This window comes from Anoplopoma fimbria, chromosome 20, assembly GCF_027596085.1.
Source record: "Anoplopoma fimbria isolate UVic2021 breed Golden Eagle Sablefish chromosome 20, Afim_UVic_2022, whole genome shotgun sequence".
Classification (NCBI taxonomy): domain Eukaryota; kingdom Metazoa; phylum Chordata; class Actinopteri; order Perciformes; family Anoplopomatidae; genus Anoplopoma; species Anoplopoma fimbria.
In genome coordinates, this window is record NC_072468.1 from 1,759,606 (window position 1) to 1,776,825 (window position 17,220).

The following is a 17,220-nucleotide window of genomic DNA, read 5'->3' on the forward strand; positions in this document are numbered from 1 at the left end:
TGATTTTCACACCAGGGATGCAGAGAGCGGGAGAAAAAGGGACAGGGGATACAGGATAGAGGAGAGGAAGAGATGAGGCGAGAAAGTGCAAGGGAGATGCTGGCAAGAGATGACAGCTGACACGGAAAAGCAGAGTGGTGGCAGAAAGAGCCATGGAGAAAGCAAATCAACAATTAGTAACACCTTACATAACTCTCAAAGGGGGCCTGCTAGGCATTGATTTCAGGGATCATGGCTCACTGACTGTAGACGAACGAGTGATGAACAGAGGAATGAGAAGATGGGGCTGGATTGTAGAGGAATTGGAGAAAATGCCCTGGGTGGGGGTATCAGCAGAGCAGCAGTGGTGGGGGCTGGGTGGATGAGTGGGTCCACACACTAAAAAGGGTCTAGGTCTGAGCCAAGATTTTCACAATGGAATAAAGGCTGAAAGGGGCGGCTAGGAGGATTAAACTCCAGCAAAACAGCTCTTAAAAAGCTGTTAGACTGCAATTTGGGCACAAAAAACGCAGAATGGGAAGAAAAAAAAAGATAGTGAGAGTGGGTGGGTGAGAGTGCAGATGGAATGTGACGTGGGAGAGAAGGGATTGAAGAGAAGCAGGGACACACTAACGTATGAGAGAGGAGGCCATCTGCAGAGGCACAGGCCGAAAGATTTCGCAACGGTCCAGGTCTAAGAAAAACATGTGTGTTGGGTGCCACCAGTTGGTGGGTGGTATCTGTGATTAGTCCCCTTCAAGCCCTCAGAAGTTCTGTTACAAACATGGTAATGAGGTTAGTAGCCAGATCAAACATGAGATGGGTGCAGGGTCCCCTTTGGGACATACTCTTTGGTTCAGCTACATCAGCACTACTATCTGTTTGTATACACACAGACACACTAACACACACACAGAGACACACAGGAAGGGTAAGACAAAAGAGCCTGACTCAAAACAAAGGGATAATAATTCCATACAGAGAGAAATGGAGCTTGCATTTTCCAGCCCGATTTAGAAGCCTTATCTAGACAAGGCACAATGGATGGCATTTGGGGAAAGGGGTTGTTTATTCCAAGCTTGACACTTTTTTGCCAATTGCCTTGTTTTGTGCTGGGGGTTTTTTTGGGGACTGTTTTTTCCCCTCATTTTCTCCTCTCTGACTCTTTTTGTGGAAAGCTCACACCAGCTGGTTGCAAGATTCTATCGCCACCATTGGATGGAAAAAAACGCAAGAAGAAATCAGACGCTATTTTTTAACATTTTGAATTATTGCTGCACAGAGCAAATTGTCCAGTCAAGTTGAGAGCACTTATATTTATAGACCCCACAGGACTGGATGTTGCACTCTTTGCACTGGATTAGAATGAGGACATGGAATAAAATCAGGACTAAAATAGGGACTCTCTGCGAACGCAGCTCGGAGCCTCTTAGAGTGAATGAACATGTAGTTGAGTGTCATTGTAACAACACGTGGAAATGGACAGAGTGCATTGCCTGAGCTGTTACAAGCAAGAGAGTCTGATAATATTTTATGTTTGATTTGAAGGACTTTTTGAATGCTGTGTTGAATTGATTCAAGACGTGGAATTTTTTTTTCATTTTACCAACATGGTGTAAGAGATTATGACTGTGCTGACTTGGTAGTAAATGCACCGTTTATCTAAAGGTCATCTGCAGTTCCATTATCTTTCCCAGTCTTTAGCATCATGGACGACACTTACACATACACATTCTCAGTGAACACACACACACACACACACACACACACACACACACACACACACACACACACACACACACACACACACACACACACACACACACACACACACACACACACACAGTGACTGGTTCAATCTAATTCTATCAAGGCAGATGTCCAGTGGTGGACGGATCATTGAGGACATCTGTCCATCTCTTCCTGATCCTTCCTGATGTGAATGTATCCCTATCAGCACAGATGAAGGAGAGAGAGAGTGCAGAGCCAGGGTCGACGCAAAGCTCTTTAATAGGTTGAGTTCAAGTCCGAGAGGCTGTTTTGCACTTAACTCCAACCATGTGACAGAGAGACAGCAAAGTCACTGTGTCAAAGTAACTGCTAAATGTGCCCTCCGGTGCCTGACATGTCGCTTTCCCTATTAACACTGCCCCACCCTCCACACTCATTCACACATTCAGATGGGCACACACACACACACACACACACACACACACACACACACACACACACACACACACACACACACATAAACATACATTGCACATTTTTAGACACAAACACACACACACTGAGCCCACACATGAGGCAGCACACACACATAAACTTAGCCCCATGTGCATCCAGCAGCGTGAAATGATATTCCATTTTGAGAAATCCGGATTAAAATATATCAGGCCAAATGTGTTTTGACCTTGTTACTGGGGAATGGAAAAGAACACACACACACACACATGCACACACACACACACACACACACACACACTCATAGCAAAGGTAAGGAACAGAGTGAATGTTGCATTTTTTTTTGTCATTAGGACTAAAATTGAACGCCATTTAAAGTAACATTAAGCACACCACATGTGGTACATCTAATCTACACTGCACATATTTACCTGCGTAACATTCGGAACGACATGGTAAATAAACTCACATCTACTGCAGAAATGTGAGGATTTCAAGGGATTCAAATCCTTCTTTTCGAATGTGATTCAATTGGAGCCAACAAACAGGCTCCTCCACTTTGAGTCTGGGAAAAACACTGAAAGCGATGGCGTTGCGGAGTTTGTGCACATATATGCGTGTATGTGGCACTGCAGCACACCAAGAACAAACCTCCTCACAACCACAGCTCTCTACTTCTCCTCACTGCCCCTCTTCCACTGTTTCCTTGTCTGCTTCTGTTCCTCCTTCTCTCCCCGTCAGAAATGTATTCATGTAATTAAGCTGCTAATACACCGTCAAAGAATTGTCTAATTCAGCAAGGAGGAATTAAAGGAATCTGGCATGAGTCATTAGCCATTCGAGATGTTCTGTTGAGCATTTTCAATAAGGGATCTGGAGAGCAATGAATCACTCACATGGTGTGAAGACATTCGCTACAGCACATACCCTGTGTAGTCTATATTTGTACGCCTGCCTTTGTATGTGTGTGTGCGTGTGACGTTAATTGCCATATGTGAGCGTGAGAAATTGTATGTGGGTGAGGTAAAGAGAAACAATTCAGTGCATGTAATTCATCCAAACAATCAACCAATGTAGAGAATCATTGGCCATTGTAAACATTCAGATACTCTGGGCGAGATACTTAATTGCAATCAATGTTTGTCCTGTTGCGAGTACAAAGAGGAACATCCCTCACTCGCTCTGAGAGAGGAGGCATATGAAAACGTTCAATAGCTCCTAAAAGGCAGGATGTTAGGGACAGGCAGGTGGAAAAAAGCATTTTTGAAGGTATAATGGGAAAATGCCAGCATTCGCTAAACGCCTAATAGCCTTAGCTAGAAGACATTTCACTTCTCATTGACGCTCTCAAATTGGCCTCCTTTGATCCACATTGCATGACTCACATACGCCCTTACCTGTTTGCACCTACGGCTCTATAGGCTTTTTAGACGCTTGGTAAAATGACGAAACAGGAGACATTATTGGTATTAATGAACTAACATTCATTTTTTTTGTGGTCTTTCTTTCTGTTTAGCTATCTATTAACATCTCATTTGGCCCAGATGGAGAGTAAGAAAGAATGGGTGCATGTGAAAATGGGCTTTTGAGGCAGTTGTTGAGAACCACAGTGGTCTGAGCCATGGAGAACTCACGTTCTTGATGAACTCACTGTTTGGCGGCTTCAATTGTGCTGTTGGGTGACAGAGACAGGAGGGTGCGAAGGGGCAGGGTTCAGCCCATGGTGCACCCTGAGATGAAGTGGATAATTGAGTGCGGAATAAACACTGCCAACAACCTCGGAAGCCCCCCTTTCAAAAAGAGAGAAAAACTAGAGAGAATGAAGCGAGAAAGAGGGGGCAGAGACGGGGGAAGAGAATAGGAGTGAGAGAGAGAGAAAATCCCAGCTACCCTCTGGGGGGAAAAGCTGCTATTGAAAAGCTATTAAACTTGCATTTAGCAGGATTGATTGGAAATGAAGAGGCCTATTAAAAGAGAGGGACAAGGGGACAATAGCGCGTCTCTGGCCGCCGTATGTTGCCCTCCTTTCAGCAGCTTTCTTTGCTTGGGGGGGGGGCAACCCTGTCTGTTTAAGCGCTCCCACCAAGAGAAGCAGTTCAGGGGGGGCTTAGCACTGCATGAATAGAACCCTCTTTATCTTCCTCTGTCCCCCTTCCCTTCCATTCTCCACCAAGCAACAAAGAAAGAGAGAAGGAGAATGAGCGAGGGTTTTTTTTAAGTCCTCTTTGCCGACTCAAACAGACACCCCACTTAGATAACCAACCAACTGCCTCTCTCCCCTCTCCTCCCACCTTCCCCTACGGATTAGTTACCTCTGGAGTCTTGCCATCCTCCCCTGCCAGTAGTGTTTGTAATACTCAATCTTTAGCATAGTGGCACAAAAACAGTTGGAACCGTGGAAGCGTATTCATGCGGTGTTTCTGCATGCGTGTGAAGGCAGGCCAGCCAATCCAGTGAGTGCTTTACTTAAACACAGCAGCAGAACGGCTGCAGGTGTCTCCGCTGACTTTCAGCAGGCTCAAACGGATGGGTCCCCTGGGAACTTTAATGGAGTTTTGATTGTTTAACATCCATTTTTACAAAAAGCACACTGAAAGAGCGGCAGATTTTTCCTCCCCAGAAGTGTATTTGTTTCACGTCAGCGAGCATATAACCATATGGTCTTGAGAAAGAGTTAAATAAGTTATGAGGCACAGCTGACTCTCCCTTTTAGAAGCCACAATCATGGGGGGAAAGAAAGAATATTTTCACACATGTCGGCCTTATCCGTTCTCTCAGCAAGTGCCACGAAAACAAGAAAGTAAGCAGACCAATCTGCCTTCTTTCATACTTACTTATTTTTTCACACCCCTTACAGTGCAAGTTTCACTTTTCTCATGCTACATCTCTGCTGGCTCTGCAGAAACCTATAGCCATTACAATTTTCTGAAATACCATTAGCAGTATTCTGCGTACCTATATATTTTATAGCCATTTTGTGAATTGCAGAGTGAATTGTTCATCTACCATCATGAAAATATGTATTCTAAGGACACTTTTATTCACATCCTGCTCTCTCTCTTTTTTCTCACAGCAGCCACCCAAGCAGCCTACTTCTCCCAGCAGCCCCAGGACCAGGTGGTTGTATCCGGTCAGTCGGTGACTCTACCCTGTGTCATCGTGGGTTACCGGGGAATGGTACAATGGACCAAAGATGGCCTGGCACTGGGTGGAGAGAGAGACCTACCAGGTATTAACACTGACTTCTTATTTCTGCCTCTCTTCTCTCCACTGCTTTCGGTGTGTTTATTTGCTCTCTCTGTCTGTCTTACCGCGATCAATGCCAGCTCTCATTAGAAACCAAGTCTCTCGCTGTCAACTGCTGGAGTTTTACGCAAATGAATGTTTAGAGAACAATGTACTGCAGACAGGTCGGCTACTGCTGCACACACCGAACTTTAATTTGTTGTTTAGCATTTTAAGGGTCTTGTAGGAAGGTAGATAATCAATTGGCTTTTGTCACACGCTGACATTTAAATGTGTGGCAGACTAGAGAGAAGGTGGAGAGGCTTCCTCTTGACCTTAGCCACCCAATCTTCATTGTGTCTGTCTTTAAAGGACAGACTCCTCATGTAGCAGCCTTCTCACGTGTTGCATTTCCAGTCTCACGCTGCTTTGCTAACACAACAGCTCAATGTCTGGCTCAGTGAGGTGCTCCTCGCTTTCATTTGTGTCTTAAAGAGCCTTGCCACGTTTCTCACTCCTTTGTTCATCGCACAAGTCTGTTCATTTTATAGTCCTTTCATTATGTGTTGGTTGTTGGGTGGTTTGTCTGTCTCTGACTCTATTCTCTGTGCTGGCTTCATGCAGGCTGGACGCGGTATTCCTTAATGGGCGACCCGCTATCAGGCGAGCACAGCTTGCTGATCGATTCGGCAGAGTTGGAGGATGATGCAGTGTACGAGTGTCAGGGTACACAGGCGGCATTGCGCTCCCATCGTGCCAAGCTCACTGTACTAGGTAAGATACACAGCTCACGCATGATCCTCACAGCCAGCCTTCGTGCCAAGGCCTGCAGGCTGGCAGCGCTTGGGAACAATCAGGGGAGTGTCTTCATTACAAAACACATAAACCTGAAGACAAATCTACAAATAAACACTAAGATAATCACATTTAAAGAACATCTTAACATAGACGAAAAAATATACTGTTAAATTTGCAGTCCATAAACATTCTCTTATCACCACTCAAAAGATAACCCAAGTGTAAATCTAGTTTCCTGGTTTAAATCATGTTCTGAAAGTATAATTCAAACCAGGCAAGGCTCAGCCCGAGAGATTTATCTAGAAAAAAAGAAACCCTCTACTTTCAGTAGCGATAATCAAGACTGTGGACGTCTAGGATAATGTGATTGCTGCAGTCACAAATGACTTGCGTAGTCACTTGAAAGTCAGGGTTTGCACAGTTAGCACATTTTACAGTGAGCCACAACATTTGTCAACGGCAAGGCTGATTTTACATTAACATGATGTGAGTGATCTACTTCTTCGCACAGACGTTCAGAGGTGGAGGGTGGGAGAGGGGCGGGGGCCAGGTCCTGTGGGAATTGGAGTCGGCAAAGCACTGCTGGCATCTGGTGGCATGCAGAGGAACATCCTACTATTAATTTGTCCTGTCCACTGTCCATACTCGACGGCGAGAAAATATTATAGGGAGATAACGACACAGAGGGAGGTATTAATAAGTTAATCAGCTTATGCCCAAACACAATGCAAAGCTTTCACAACAGAGCCTGTTGTCCTTGAATTTATCGGTTTCTATTAAGGTGTGCAGTCTGAGTTCATGAGAGTGACCAGCAGTACAGATAGGGTTTTCATGGAAAAGCACGCAGATAGCAATCACAAGCGTTTCAACTAAATGGATAGATTCAGAAAGCTCACCATGGTTCATCGGCCCACCTTTCTGTGTCTCTAGTCACTGTCCACGCTGTACAGAGCAGCACAAAGCACTGCCCTCACCACTGCCCACACACAGCCAAACAGATACCCATGTGGAGGCAGCAAGCAAAGTTGATGCAACTGCCACTTTTACATTTAATACACTCTGAAAGACCAAATCTGCCGGTTCACAAACATTATATGAATTTTCATGAATATATAAAAGGAAATCAGGTGATTTGCTCAGGAACTTGCAGTTTATATTTACGTTTGGACATAAGGATGTTAAAATGCGATGGTGTGCACACGGCTGTATATGTGTGTGTATGTGTGTGTGTGTGTAAATCAATGTGGCCAGATGAGACCAAAGCAATCCTGCACAGTCAAAGGAGTCAACGGCAGGAGTGCAGTCAGGGGAATCGGCATGGAAATTAAAATCACCTAGCACTCGGATTCCATTAGTGTCCGTGCCGCGGCAGCGGAAGGACCTCTGACAATTCAGATACACACAGTGAAATTGGTTCGGTGGAGGGAGCGAGAAAGGCCAGCACAAACCCCATGTTTACGCCTTCTCATATTGGTTGGGGAGATAGACGCCTTCATCAGGGGTGGCACGCTTGGCTTGCCAGTGGTGCGAGCGAAATCATGCAAATAAATGAACAAATAAGCAATTCAGTTGAAACATCTCTCTGCAACAGTAAGAGCAAATAGAGTAATAATGTTAGTCCCAAGAAAGTAAATAAATGTGGTTGAGTCTGTTTTTCTTCCAAATGACAACTGTTCTCGATAATTTCTCTTGTCTAAAACTACACCTTGTTAAACAGACATATGGCCCTAAGAAGATATTGTTTGCGTCTTTTGCTGCTGCGATATATATTGATACTGAGCTAAGAGCAACAGCAAGTTCAATAACAGTATGTCCTCTTTGTGGCTCTGTGCTGGCCTTGAGCTGTAATGAGTCTTTTGTTTCGTTGTTTTGAGTGGTATGTTTGTTCTGCTTTACAGTTCCGCCTTCAGACCCTGTGGTGGAGGGTGGCCCAGTTGTACGTCTGAAGGCCCACACACCACACAATCTCACCTGCAGAGCCTCAGGAGCCAAACCTGCTGCTGAGATCACCTGGTACAGAGATGGAGAGGTCATGGAGACTGCAATTTATTCCAAGGTGCAGTGAGAACACATCTATGCCCAGCATTATCATTCAAAGTCTAACAACCACGCAATATTTCAACACATAACAGTGCGCAGAAATGAATACAAAGCTATTCAAAACAGATATATTTTCTCTTAGGGTATGATACTCTTATTTTTCTTCGGTTTCTCTTTTTATTTTTCTAATCTTCCTTCCATGGTCTCACAGTTTTTTTCTTCTATCACCACCCTTCTGTGGCACAATTTCTTTACTCTCTGTAGTCCCCCTCCCATTTTCACTCTTGCCTGACCCCCCTCACACCCTCCACCCCCCCCGCTAACCCCCTCCACCCCCCTTTGCTCGCTAATGCAGCAACACTACAGCATAACTGGAGCATGCCAAAGCTCAGACAGGCATGAGTGTTTCATACAGTAGAGTTTCTGCAGAGAAGAAATCACCCACAACAATGCAGAAACACAATGGGGATGCGCCGGAGCGTAAGCCAGCCACGGCTGGGAAAGTGTCACATTTTTCATGCTCTCTGACCACGCTAAACGACGCTAAACGCCACATTTAAGGAGGCGAAAGCCTGCAGTGAGCAGGGAGGGAAGTGGATTGGAGGGGGGAGGGAGGGAGGAGAAGAATACATGAAAAAAAAGACTATAGAGTTAACTAGTGAGATAGCTTTTGAGAAAAACAGAGGTTATTTCCAATATTAAGAAATGGGACTTGGGGCAGAGGAAGCTTTGTTCTAGTGAGGGGTGGTGACAGGGAGTGATGTGATTTGATCTAGCATAAAAGTGCTTTTTCTGTGTCTGGCTGAGGAAGTGAAAGCCTGCGTCCATTGATTTGGCTGTCCAGGGAAAAATCTCAGCTTGCCCTTGCTCTCTTCCTAGGATGTGTGACACTTCTTCCTCACAGTCACCACCCAAAAAAACAGACACGCAGGCACCTTGGGCATCACAGTTTTTTTTTCTCCATGTGAGTGTGTGTGTGTGTATGAGGAAGGGAGGGAGAAAGTGAGAGAGCAGTGAGCCATATCCTCAGAATCTCCACCTTTCCTCACTTAGGCGTATTGATTTCTGTGAGCAGTAAATAGATTTAAAAGATGATGACAAACAAGGAGCGCTGACGGGGAAAACTCAGAAATGTGGGAACAGCACAATATCCCCTGCTGCATCATAAAATATATGATTTAACTGCCATGACAACTTTAACGCCTTACACAAGAAAAAATAAGACCTGCAGTGTCATAGAGATATTCCCTAAGTGACTTGCTTGTGTGACGTTGAGCCGATGCTCTGTTCTGCTCGTTTGCAATGAAGACTCCCTTTAAAAGCTGGTTTGTAAACCGTTGAACAGACGTACAGGAGCATCTAACGGTTGTTGTGCAACTCTACAGATTCTGCTGGAGGATGGAAAGAAGGAGGCGGCTGTCAGCATGCTTCCAATCGTTCCTGAGGATAGCGACTCTGGACGCACCTACACCTGCAGGGTTCTTAACCCAGCTGCCCCAGCTGGACGACAGACATCCATCACTATCAATGTCCAGCGTGAGTGTCCCAAATTCAGCTTTCCTATAAAAAACACCAAAATGTCGCAATGTTGTCGCAAATGCATGCTATGCACAGTAATCTGTAAAGCACGTTTGATTGTGTTTCACTGTCAAAATGTGAATAGCGCCAAAAGGATTACTATATCCAATTTGTGTCAGTAACACAAAGGTTTTCTTTTTCGCAGACCCTCCTTCAGTGACTCTATCAGTTCAGCCTCAGACTGTAACCGAGGGAGCCAAGGTTCTCTTCATCTGCTCTGCTTCGGCCAATCCTGAAATCACTGGATACAGGTACTGATCCTGCATTTTAATCTCAATTTTTCACTTCGATCCTGCCACCATCCATGCAGAGCCAGCAGTCTAAGATGATGATACAGCATAATCATGCAGCTACTTCGAGACATTATATACTGCCAACATGCCAACCGGAGTGAAGATGTCATTCAGAAAGAAGCAGTAAAAGCATGCAAGTGCTTAGTAGATTCATTGGGTTAAATGGGCTGCTTGATTGGCAGCATTTGCTTGTGATTGGCACAGGCCATGAATTGGCTAATAACCACTTTGATACGCATGGCTAAGTACCTTCCCCGAATTAATGCGACTGTATAATGTGATTATTCATCGTTCCCAGGTGGTCGAAAGGAGGAGTTCCCATCTCTGAGGCAAACGGGGACAGCCTTGAGGTGACAGTGGACTACTCTTACTTCACAGACCCCGTCTCCTGTGAAGTGTCCAACTCTGTGGGCAGCACCAATGTCAGCACCCTGGTCGATGTCCAATGTGAGTCGAACTTAAGGCAACTATTCTATACAGTGTGGCTAAGCGGTGTATTTTGCACTTTTCTCAATGTGTGTTATTGTAAAAGCAGCCTCTTATTGATTGTAACTGGCTGTCTGTGTCGCTTCCCCCTAGTTGGCCCCAGACTGCTGTCGGAGCCTAAGCCAATGACGGTGGATCTAGGGATGGATGCAGCCTTTACTTGTGCATGGACTGGAAACCCTCCTCTGACCCTGGCCTGGACCAAGCAGGGCTCCAGCGTGGTAAGGCAACAAATACTAGTCACCACCTTAACTTAGTGGTAAAGCTTCAACACCATCCCTCCAGAGAGACACATTCACACATGGCCTTGAGGCATGAATTCCTCACACATTTCACCCCAAACTATCTTTTCAGGCTGAATCTTCAACACCTCCTCTCTCCATGCTCCCTGAGGGCTAAAGCCTCTGGCAGAAAACTGTCTGTCCATTGACATATTCATACAGCATCATCAGGGCACATGACATGCTGTCATAACTCTAATCAATTGATCAATCAGTCACCCAGTGAGCCAAAATGGGGTTCGAATTAAAAGAATTACAACACGTGTCGCAACTTTCAGAGCAGCATTCCTGCAATTGAAAAGGCTTCACTTGACTATCCGTTTCCTCAAAGTCAATTTGGTAGGTGGACCAAATGGGACATTTCCACCTTCACTTACATCATTTTGGTTAAAGTCTTTCAGCACACGCACACACCATCAGCGGGGACATCCCTTAGGAGCTTCTCTCCTGGCGACTAATACAATTTCTCAGGCGGTGCTGGAGAAAACACTTCCAGTATGGAATGCTGCAGGATGGCGTAAGTGATGCTGTCATCTGAAAGAGTGAACGCTTTCAGCCCCTCTGAGGGAAAAAACGCAGGCATTTTTCTAATCCACCCACTGCCACTGTCCCTCACACAGCTACGAGTAATGGATTAATTGGGTTACTCCATAAGTGTGTTGAAATAAAAAAAATTGGAGAGAGCGAGAGGGGGTGAAGAGAGGGAGTGAGGGAGGGATGAGGATGAGTGGGGGCAAATGGATTCATCACAGCTTGATGGAATGACAGGATCAATGAGCTAAGGAGTGAGTGAGTGTAGCAGCTCCAAAGGCTAAGGCCCACTCACACCACAGTGCGCTCTGTACCGTCCCCACTGTTTAATTACAACAATCTCCCCAGTAGCACGGTCATTCAGCGATGGCTGGAGTGCCTAATGCTGTGATTAAAGCTCTTCACAATGAAATTAAACTCAAACCACCAGCATTTGTTACAATGGTCAGCCCACCTCTACGCTGCCTCCACAATGAGTGGGCCACTGATAAAGGTCCCGGTTTCCTTTCACTGCCTCGCTTTCTCTCTCTCGCTCCTTCTTTCTCTCTAACACATTTCTCACTTGTCTCTCTGGATTCCTCACTAGGTGCTCAGTAATGGCAACACCTTGCAGCTGAAGGCTGTTACCCAGGAGGATGCAGGAACTTACACCTGCAAGGCCATCGTACCTCGGATTGGAGTTGCAGAAAGAGATGTCACTCTAACTGTAAATGGTGAGGGGCTTCTTTTCAAAGTAGACACAGTTGCTTGTAATATTTGGACCGATGTGATGAATAAGTATCATCAAAATTGATTTCTGACAATTTGGCAGACCCTGTCAATATTTCTGAATTCTTATTTTTTATTTCTTTCTTTCTTCCTCACACCAGGCCCACCTATCATCACAGTGGACGCCACGCAGCATGCCGTCAAGCACTCCAAGGGCAAGCTGGAGTGCCGGGTGGGAAGCAGCCCCCCGCCCGATAAGATTGTAAGTGAGCCCTGTTATTTGTGTTGTGCGTCATTCACTTGTGCTTGGGAGCTTACAACCTCCATGTTCCTCCTAGCAACACCCACATGATGTTGTGATCAGTCAGTGCAGCTTTACCCCTGACCTCACCTTCACACTTTTGCACCCACACATCTCCACCCCACACGCTAACAGACATACACACACATATTCACAACTGTAATTGCAGCGACATTGACTGGTGAGGCAGTCGAGTTCAGGGAGCTGTGGGAGACTGGCTTCCTGTAGGTTTCAGCCAAACCCTATTCAATTAGCGGCCCAAGAGGCATCGTTCGGCTGACTGACCCCGTTGAACTGCTGAACGTACGCTGGGCTGAGAGAGGATAATTAGGGTGTGAGGAGGAGTGAGAGACAGGTGCCCTGCTGGCCCTGCACTAGAGACAGCAGAGAGGAGCCTTATTTCATAGTGCAGCTACCTAACCCTCCTCAGGCATCACCTGCAGGGCAGATGTGGGAGGCAACTTAAACATGAGCCTGTGAGCTGTGTCAGCCACGGAGCACCTCAGAGGTCGGCAGAGAGAAAGCAGAACAGAGAGAGAAACCGGTGTTCAGTCGGCGGCAGGCCGGGATCTGAGGATGAACGGTCTGGGCAGGCCTCTGCTTAGCTCGCCGGTGAGAAATTCTGCATAGAAATGTGACTCACTCTCCTGCTCCTCTCAACAGGTGTGGACCTTTGGAGATTTAAGCCTGTCCTCTGGTACCTCCGGTCGTTACTCAGTGCAGACAGTAACCAGCGACCATGGTGTCCTGTCTTCCCTGGTGCTGTCCGAGACGCTGGCTCAGGATTTCCAGCTGCGCTACAACTGCACCGCCTGGAACCGCTTTGGCACCGGCACCGCTCTGGTCACACTGAAGGAGCAAGGTACACACTAACAGGAGTAATAATCCCCGCCAGAGTTAAAATGGTACTCTCAATCCTTGCCGTGAAAGGGGGCAAGATTAGGTGAAAGCATCGCTCCCGTCTTGTGCTTATCTTAATTACAGTATTCCACTCTAATCAATATGATTTAATCAGTAGATGGTTCCTTTAATGAATATGTGTGCCCCATAACATAGATATTGATTGGGGACAAAAGTCAATTAGAGGAAGCTACATGGGTTTGCGGTTAGGCTCATATCCTCTATCTCTGTCTCAGAGCCAAATTCAGCATCTTAGGCTGCAGCCGCTTTGAGTGATCTTAAAATTAGCCACTAGTACTACTACATAGATGCTAGTGGAAGCCTTTGTTGCAGCAGACACCAAAAATAAGGTCCTCACCAGTAATTTAAATCAACGTAGCAGAGTGGGGTCTCCAGAGAAATAGGCAGCGGTATCTCCTGGAATCTCTAATTAGATTACTGTCTGTTGCTTCATTGCATGTTAGGCCTTGTTACCCTTCTTTCAGAGAGATTAGAGACAATGGGATGCCGGATTGGCCGCATGAGCTACCCTAGCTGTGAGCAGGTTGGGTCTTACCACAGATAAATTTATATAGGCGCTGACGTTTCTGGGATTAGCAAGACAAATTAAAGGATCTCTTTCTTTCTTTTAATCTGATCTGCCCATTCTTGACACTGACACTCATGTTCTACCATCTCTCATTTCATCCCTCTCCTTCTCTTGACAACCATCTACCCCCACCCGCTACGCCACACTCTCCTTCCATTACTGTTCCTTTTGCAGAAGCCCTGCCTATGTTGATAATTGTTGGTGGAGCAGTGGGTGGAGGCTGTGTCCTGCTCATCTGTGTCATCACTCTGGTCTCCCTCTGCTGCAGGCACACAGGCAAAGGTGAGCTCAATGGTTAGTATGGATGAGAGGGTCAACAGCCAATTCTTCAAATCAAACAGATTAAAGTCTTTTTCATTCGCGAGCAATTTCTGTTCAGTTTTTGAGCCGTTTCACCGTGTGATTAAATAGAATTTTTGATGTACAAGTCTGCTTGGTAATATCAAGTAAAGCTTTTTCTTCCTTTCAATCCCCACAGGTAAAAGGTGCACTCGTCTTTCTAAAAGTGACATTAGAGTTCAGATTGTTCACAGTGATCACAACGCTACACGTGGCAATGATGATGAGGAAGATGTCAAAGAGCCCATGGTGAGTTTCTTTGAGCACCGTCTTTGTATGCCATGTAGATATCTCTATTGATGGTTAGGGAAAAGTCACATTAACACTGTTATTTAATGCTCAGACTTTGTTTTGTTCTTATTCAAGTGAGGTCTTGCTCATCTTAGTAATGCTTGGTCTTCCCTCAGGCACCGAACAGCAGCGAGTCTCCTGGGACATCGCGCACAGAACACAGCGACCTCCTGGAAGAGGAGGAGGATGAGAGATCAGACATCAAGGTAAAATGAAAAAAAGTATTTGAAGAAACACCCTCAGTATAGCTAGAATGCATTATTTCCATCCATGATACACTATACTAATGTATTTCTTTGACCTTCTCACAGGACCCCACCAATGGCTACTACAATGTCCGTGGCCATGAAGACCGCCATATCCGTAGCAGTGGCTTCTCTGAATACGTGCCAAACACTCGGCCAGTCTACACTCCATCGCAGCTGCCCTCCCCCAGCCCAGTCTATGGTCAGCAAGGCACCCAGCCTCGTGTGTATGACTTCTCCCACCGATACGCAACCACCACAGCAGGCAGAACCGCATATGAACAGCAGCAAGCTGCCCAGCAGCAGCAGCAGACCGCCCAGCCAGCCAGCATTTATCCCACTGATCCCCTCTACAGTGGCTCTGCTTACCTACCTGCTACCTATGGTCGTGCCTTCACCAGCTATGTGAAGCCCGCTTCCTACGAGAAGGTGGATGCGTATGACCAATCGGATCAGGCCAGCAAGGTGTCCAGCTCGTCTCGCTTCTCTTATGCCTCCTCACAAGTATCCTCCCAGCAGTCTGACTATGGCCGGCCTTCACAACGTATGCAGACGCATGTCTGATTGGACAAGAAATTGAGGAAAAGAAAGTACAGGAGCAGTGAGTAGATAACAATTGTCACCTCCACATCGGGTGTGGCTGGACTAACATGAACAGAGACTTACCTTACTCAGACGGTCCTTGAAGGACATGTTTGGACAGTATTTGGAGGGAGCCATGTGATTTATAGGGGTTATAGGATAACCAACCTTAATTTGTTGTGATTGATGGCGGGATCTGTAAAGCTCCTGAGCTGGAGAATTCAGCAGATTGTGATGTTCAACTCAAACTTATGATTACAGTGTGATACCTCACCAGGTTATCTCTACATGATGACCACCCAAACCTGTGGAGATATTCTGTCTCTGTGCCAGAGCCAACTAGAAAATAAATCAAATGCATCTCCTGAATTTGGGTGGCCAGAATGACTGGGGTAGCTGTTTACCTGCCTTTCAGAGTTTACTTCGTGTCAACAATAAATGTTAAACAAGACCTCTAAAATACTTTGAAAGTTACAAGCTTAGACATATTTCAGGAAAAAAAACATGAACAACCTACTGTTGTCCGTCATTTGGTGTTTTGTTGGCATGCGAAAGGAATTCTAAGCACATTTGTGTCTCTATCATCCGCAAAAGACCGAGCTATTCACAGAGACAGACAAACTATTCTGCACAACAGGCTAGCTCTACTGACCAAGTGCTACAGACACTCTACTGTATGGAGTTTAATCAGTGGTTGAATACTTCTGGCCTGAGCTGTATTCATGGAGCTTCTTCTGATAATAACCTTAACACTTTGGACTTAGCAGTGTTGCTTGTTGGTGGACAAGAGAAGGAGATATGAAGAGAATGTGAATTTTAGCTGCCATTGTAATGGATGGCTATGTGTTAACTGTGTGTTGTACCAAGATGGACAAGGTAAGGCCATGAAAACCCAAAGAAGGTGATAATTGCATGGGGGAAAACGGTGGCTGATCACTGCTGTTCCACCCCTGGTACTGTTTTCTGATTGTAAAATGAATAGGAGGCTATTACCAGAACAATCAAAAGTGGTGGTTTGGAAAATGGTGGCAATCTTGAACTTGAAATAAACTTGAATGCAGCGTCATCTTCAGCAGGCTCAGTTGGGGAAAGACGTGTAAGGCAGTCCTAATATGGACCATACACTCTCAAGTTTTACAACTCAAACGGTCTAAAAATGTTTACAAGAAACAGTACTACCCTGAAACACTAAGTATCTGTACAAATGGCAGAGCCCATACTTTCTCTCTCTGTTGCATGCAAATGATGTGTCTAGTGAAAATCTTCAGCGTTTATATTCATGTCCATTTCATGTTTGAGACATTGGTTTCTGCACCTGGCCCAGTCGCATTCCACTTCCTGGATGTTTCAGTATGGATGCCTGTACTGCCATTTGTCTAAAAAGCTGTTACCAGGCAGCCTGACGAGAGAACAAATGTCTCTTAAAGTGAGGAGGCAAACATCATTGCTTGTCCTTATTTTTATATTTTATATAAGCCTTAATGTACAGCGTGTAAGCTGCTCTATTGTAAAGTATCTTTATATACATATGTATCTATCTTGGTTGATTTATTTGGGTCCACATATTTCCTTCTCCAAGTTGTTCATCAATCATTGAATGCAGTTACATTATTTTTTTTTTGGAACACAACTAATTGCCATTTGTTTGTTCATTCTTTTAATAATGTATTAAGAATTTTATTTGCTAAAATGAGCTACCGTTGCTTGTACCTTTGTACACATATTTATATTTAAATAAAACCATTTCCGATAAAGAACTGGCTTGTTTACATTCCGAGAGTTTACCAACCTGGTTCATAGCTTCGTTGGGCATGGGGAACAGCGACAAACAAAGCTTCCCATGTAGCAACAATGATGAATACATAAATTA

At 45.3% G+C, this 17,220-nt stretch overlaps 1 protein-coding gene across 2 annotated transcripts in view; it reads left to right on the forward strand.

The window, feature by feature from the left end:
• The window catches only part of kirrel3l (kirre like nephrin family adhesion molecule 3, like), a 32,318-nt gene extending 15,291 nt beyond the window's left edge, over positions 1 to 17,027 (forward strand). Inside the window, exons 2-15 of one of the 2 annotated variants that reach the window (XM_054622275.1) lie at positions 5,237 to 5,392; positions 6,013 to 6,162; positions 8,085 to 8,242; positions 9,612 to 9,762; positions 9,950 to 10,055; positions 10,396 to 10,544; positions 10,677 to 10,804; positions 11,982 to 12,108; positions 12,265 to 12,365; positions 13,068 to 13,266; positions 14,068 to 14,187; positions 14,372 to 14,481; positions 14,640 to 14,729; positions 14,835 to 17,027. In XM_054622275.1, the coding sequence (XP_054478250.1) occupies positions 5,237 to 5,392; positions 6,013 to 6,162; positions 8,085 to 8,242; positions 9,612 to 9,762; positions 9,950 to 10,055; positions 10,396 to 10,544; positions 10,677 to 10,804; positions 11,982 to 12,108; positions 12,265 to 12,365; positions 13,068 to 13,266; positions 14,068 to 14,187; positions 14,372 to 14,481; positions 14,640 to 14,729; positions 14,835 to 15,332 (2,243 nt within the window). In that variant the 3' untranslated portion in view covers positions 15,333 to 17,027. The remainder of the gene's footprint in view (positions 1 to 5,236; positions 5,393 to 6,012; positions 6,163 to 8,084; positions 8,243 to 9,611; positions 9,763 to 9,949; positions 10,056 to 10,395; positions 10,545 to 10,676; positions 10,805 to 11,981; positions 12,109 to 12,264; positions 12,366 to 13,067; positions 13,267 to 14,067; positions 14,188 to 14,371; positions 14,482 to 14,639; positions 14,730 to 14,834) is intronic. The other variant, XM_054622276.1, reaches the window with a different exon arrangement.
• The last annotated feature ends 193 nt before the right edge of the window (positions 17,028 to 17,220 follow it).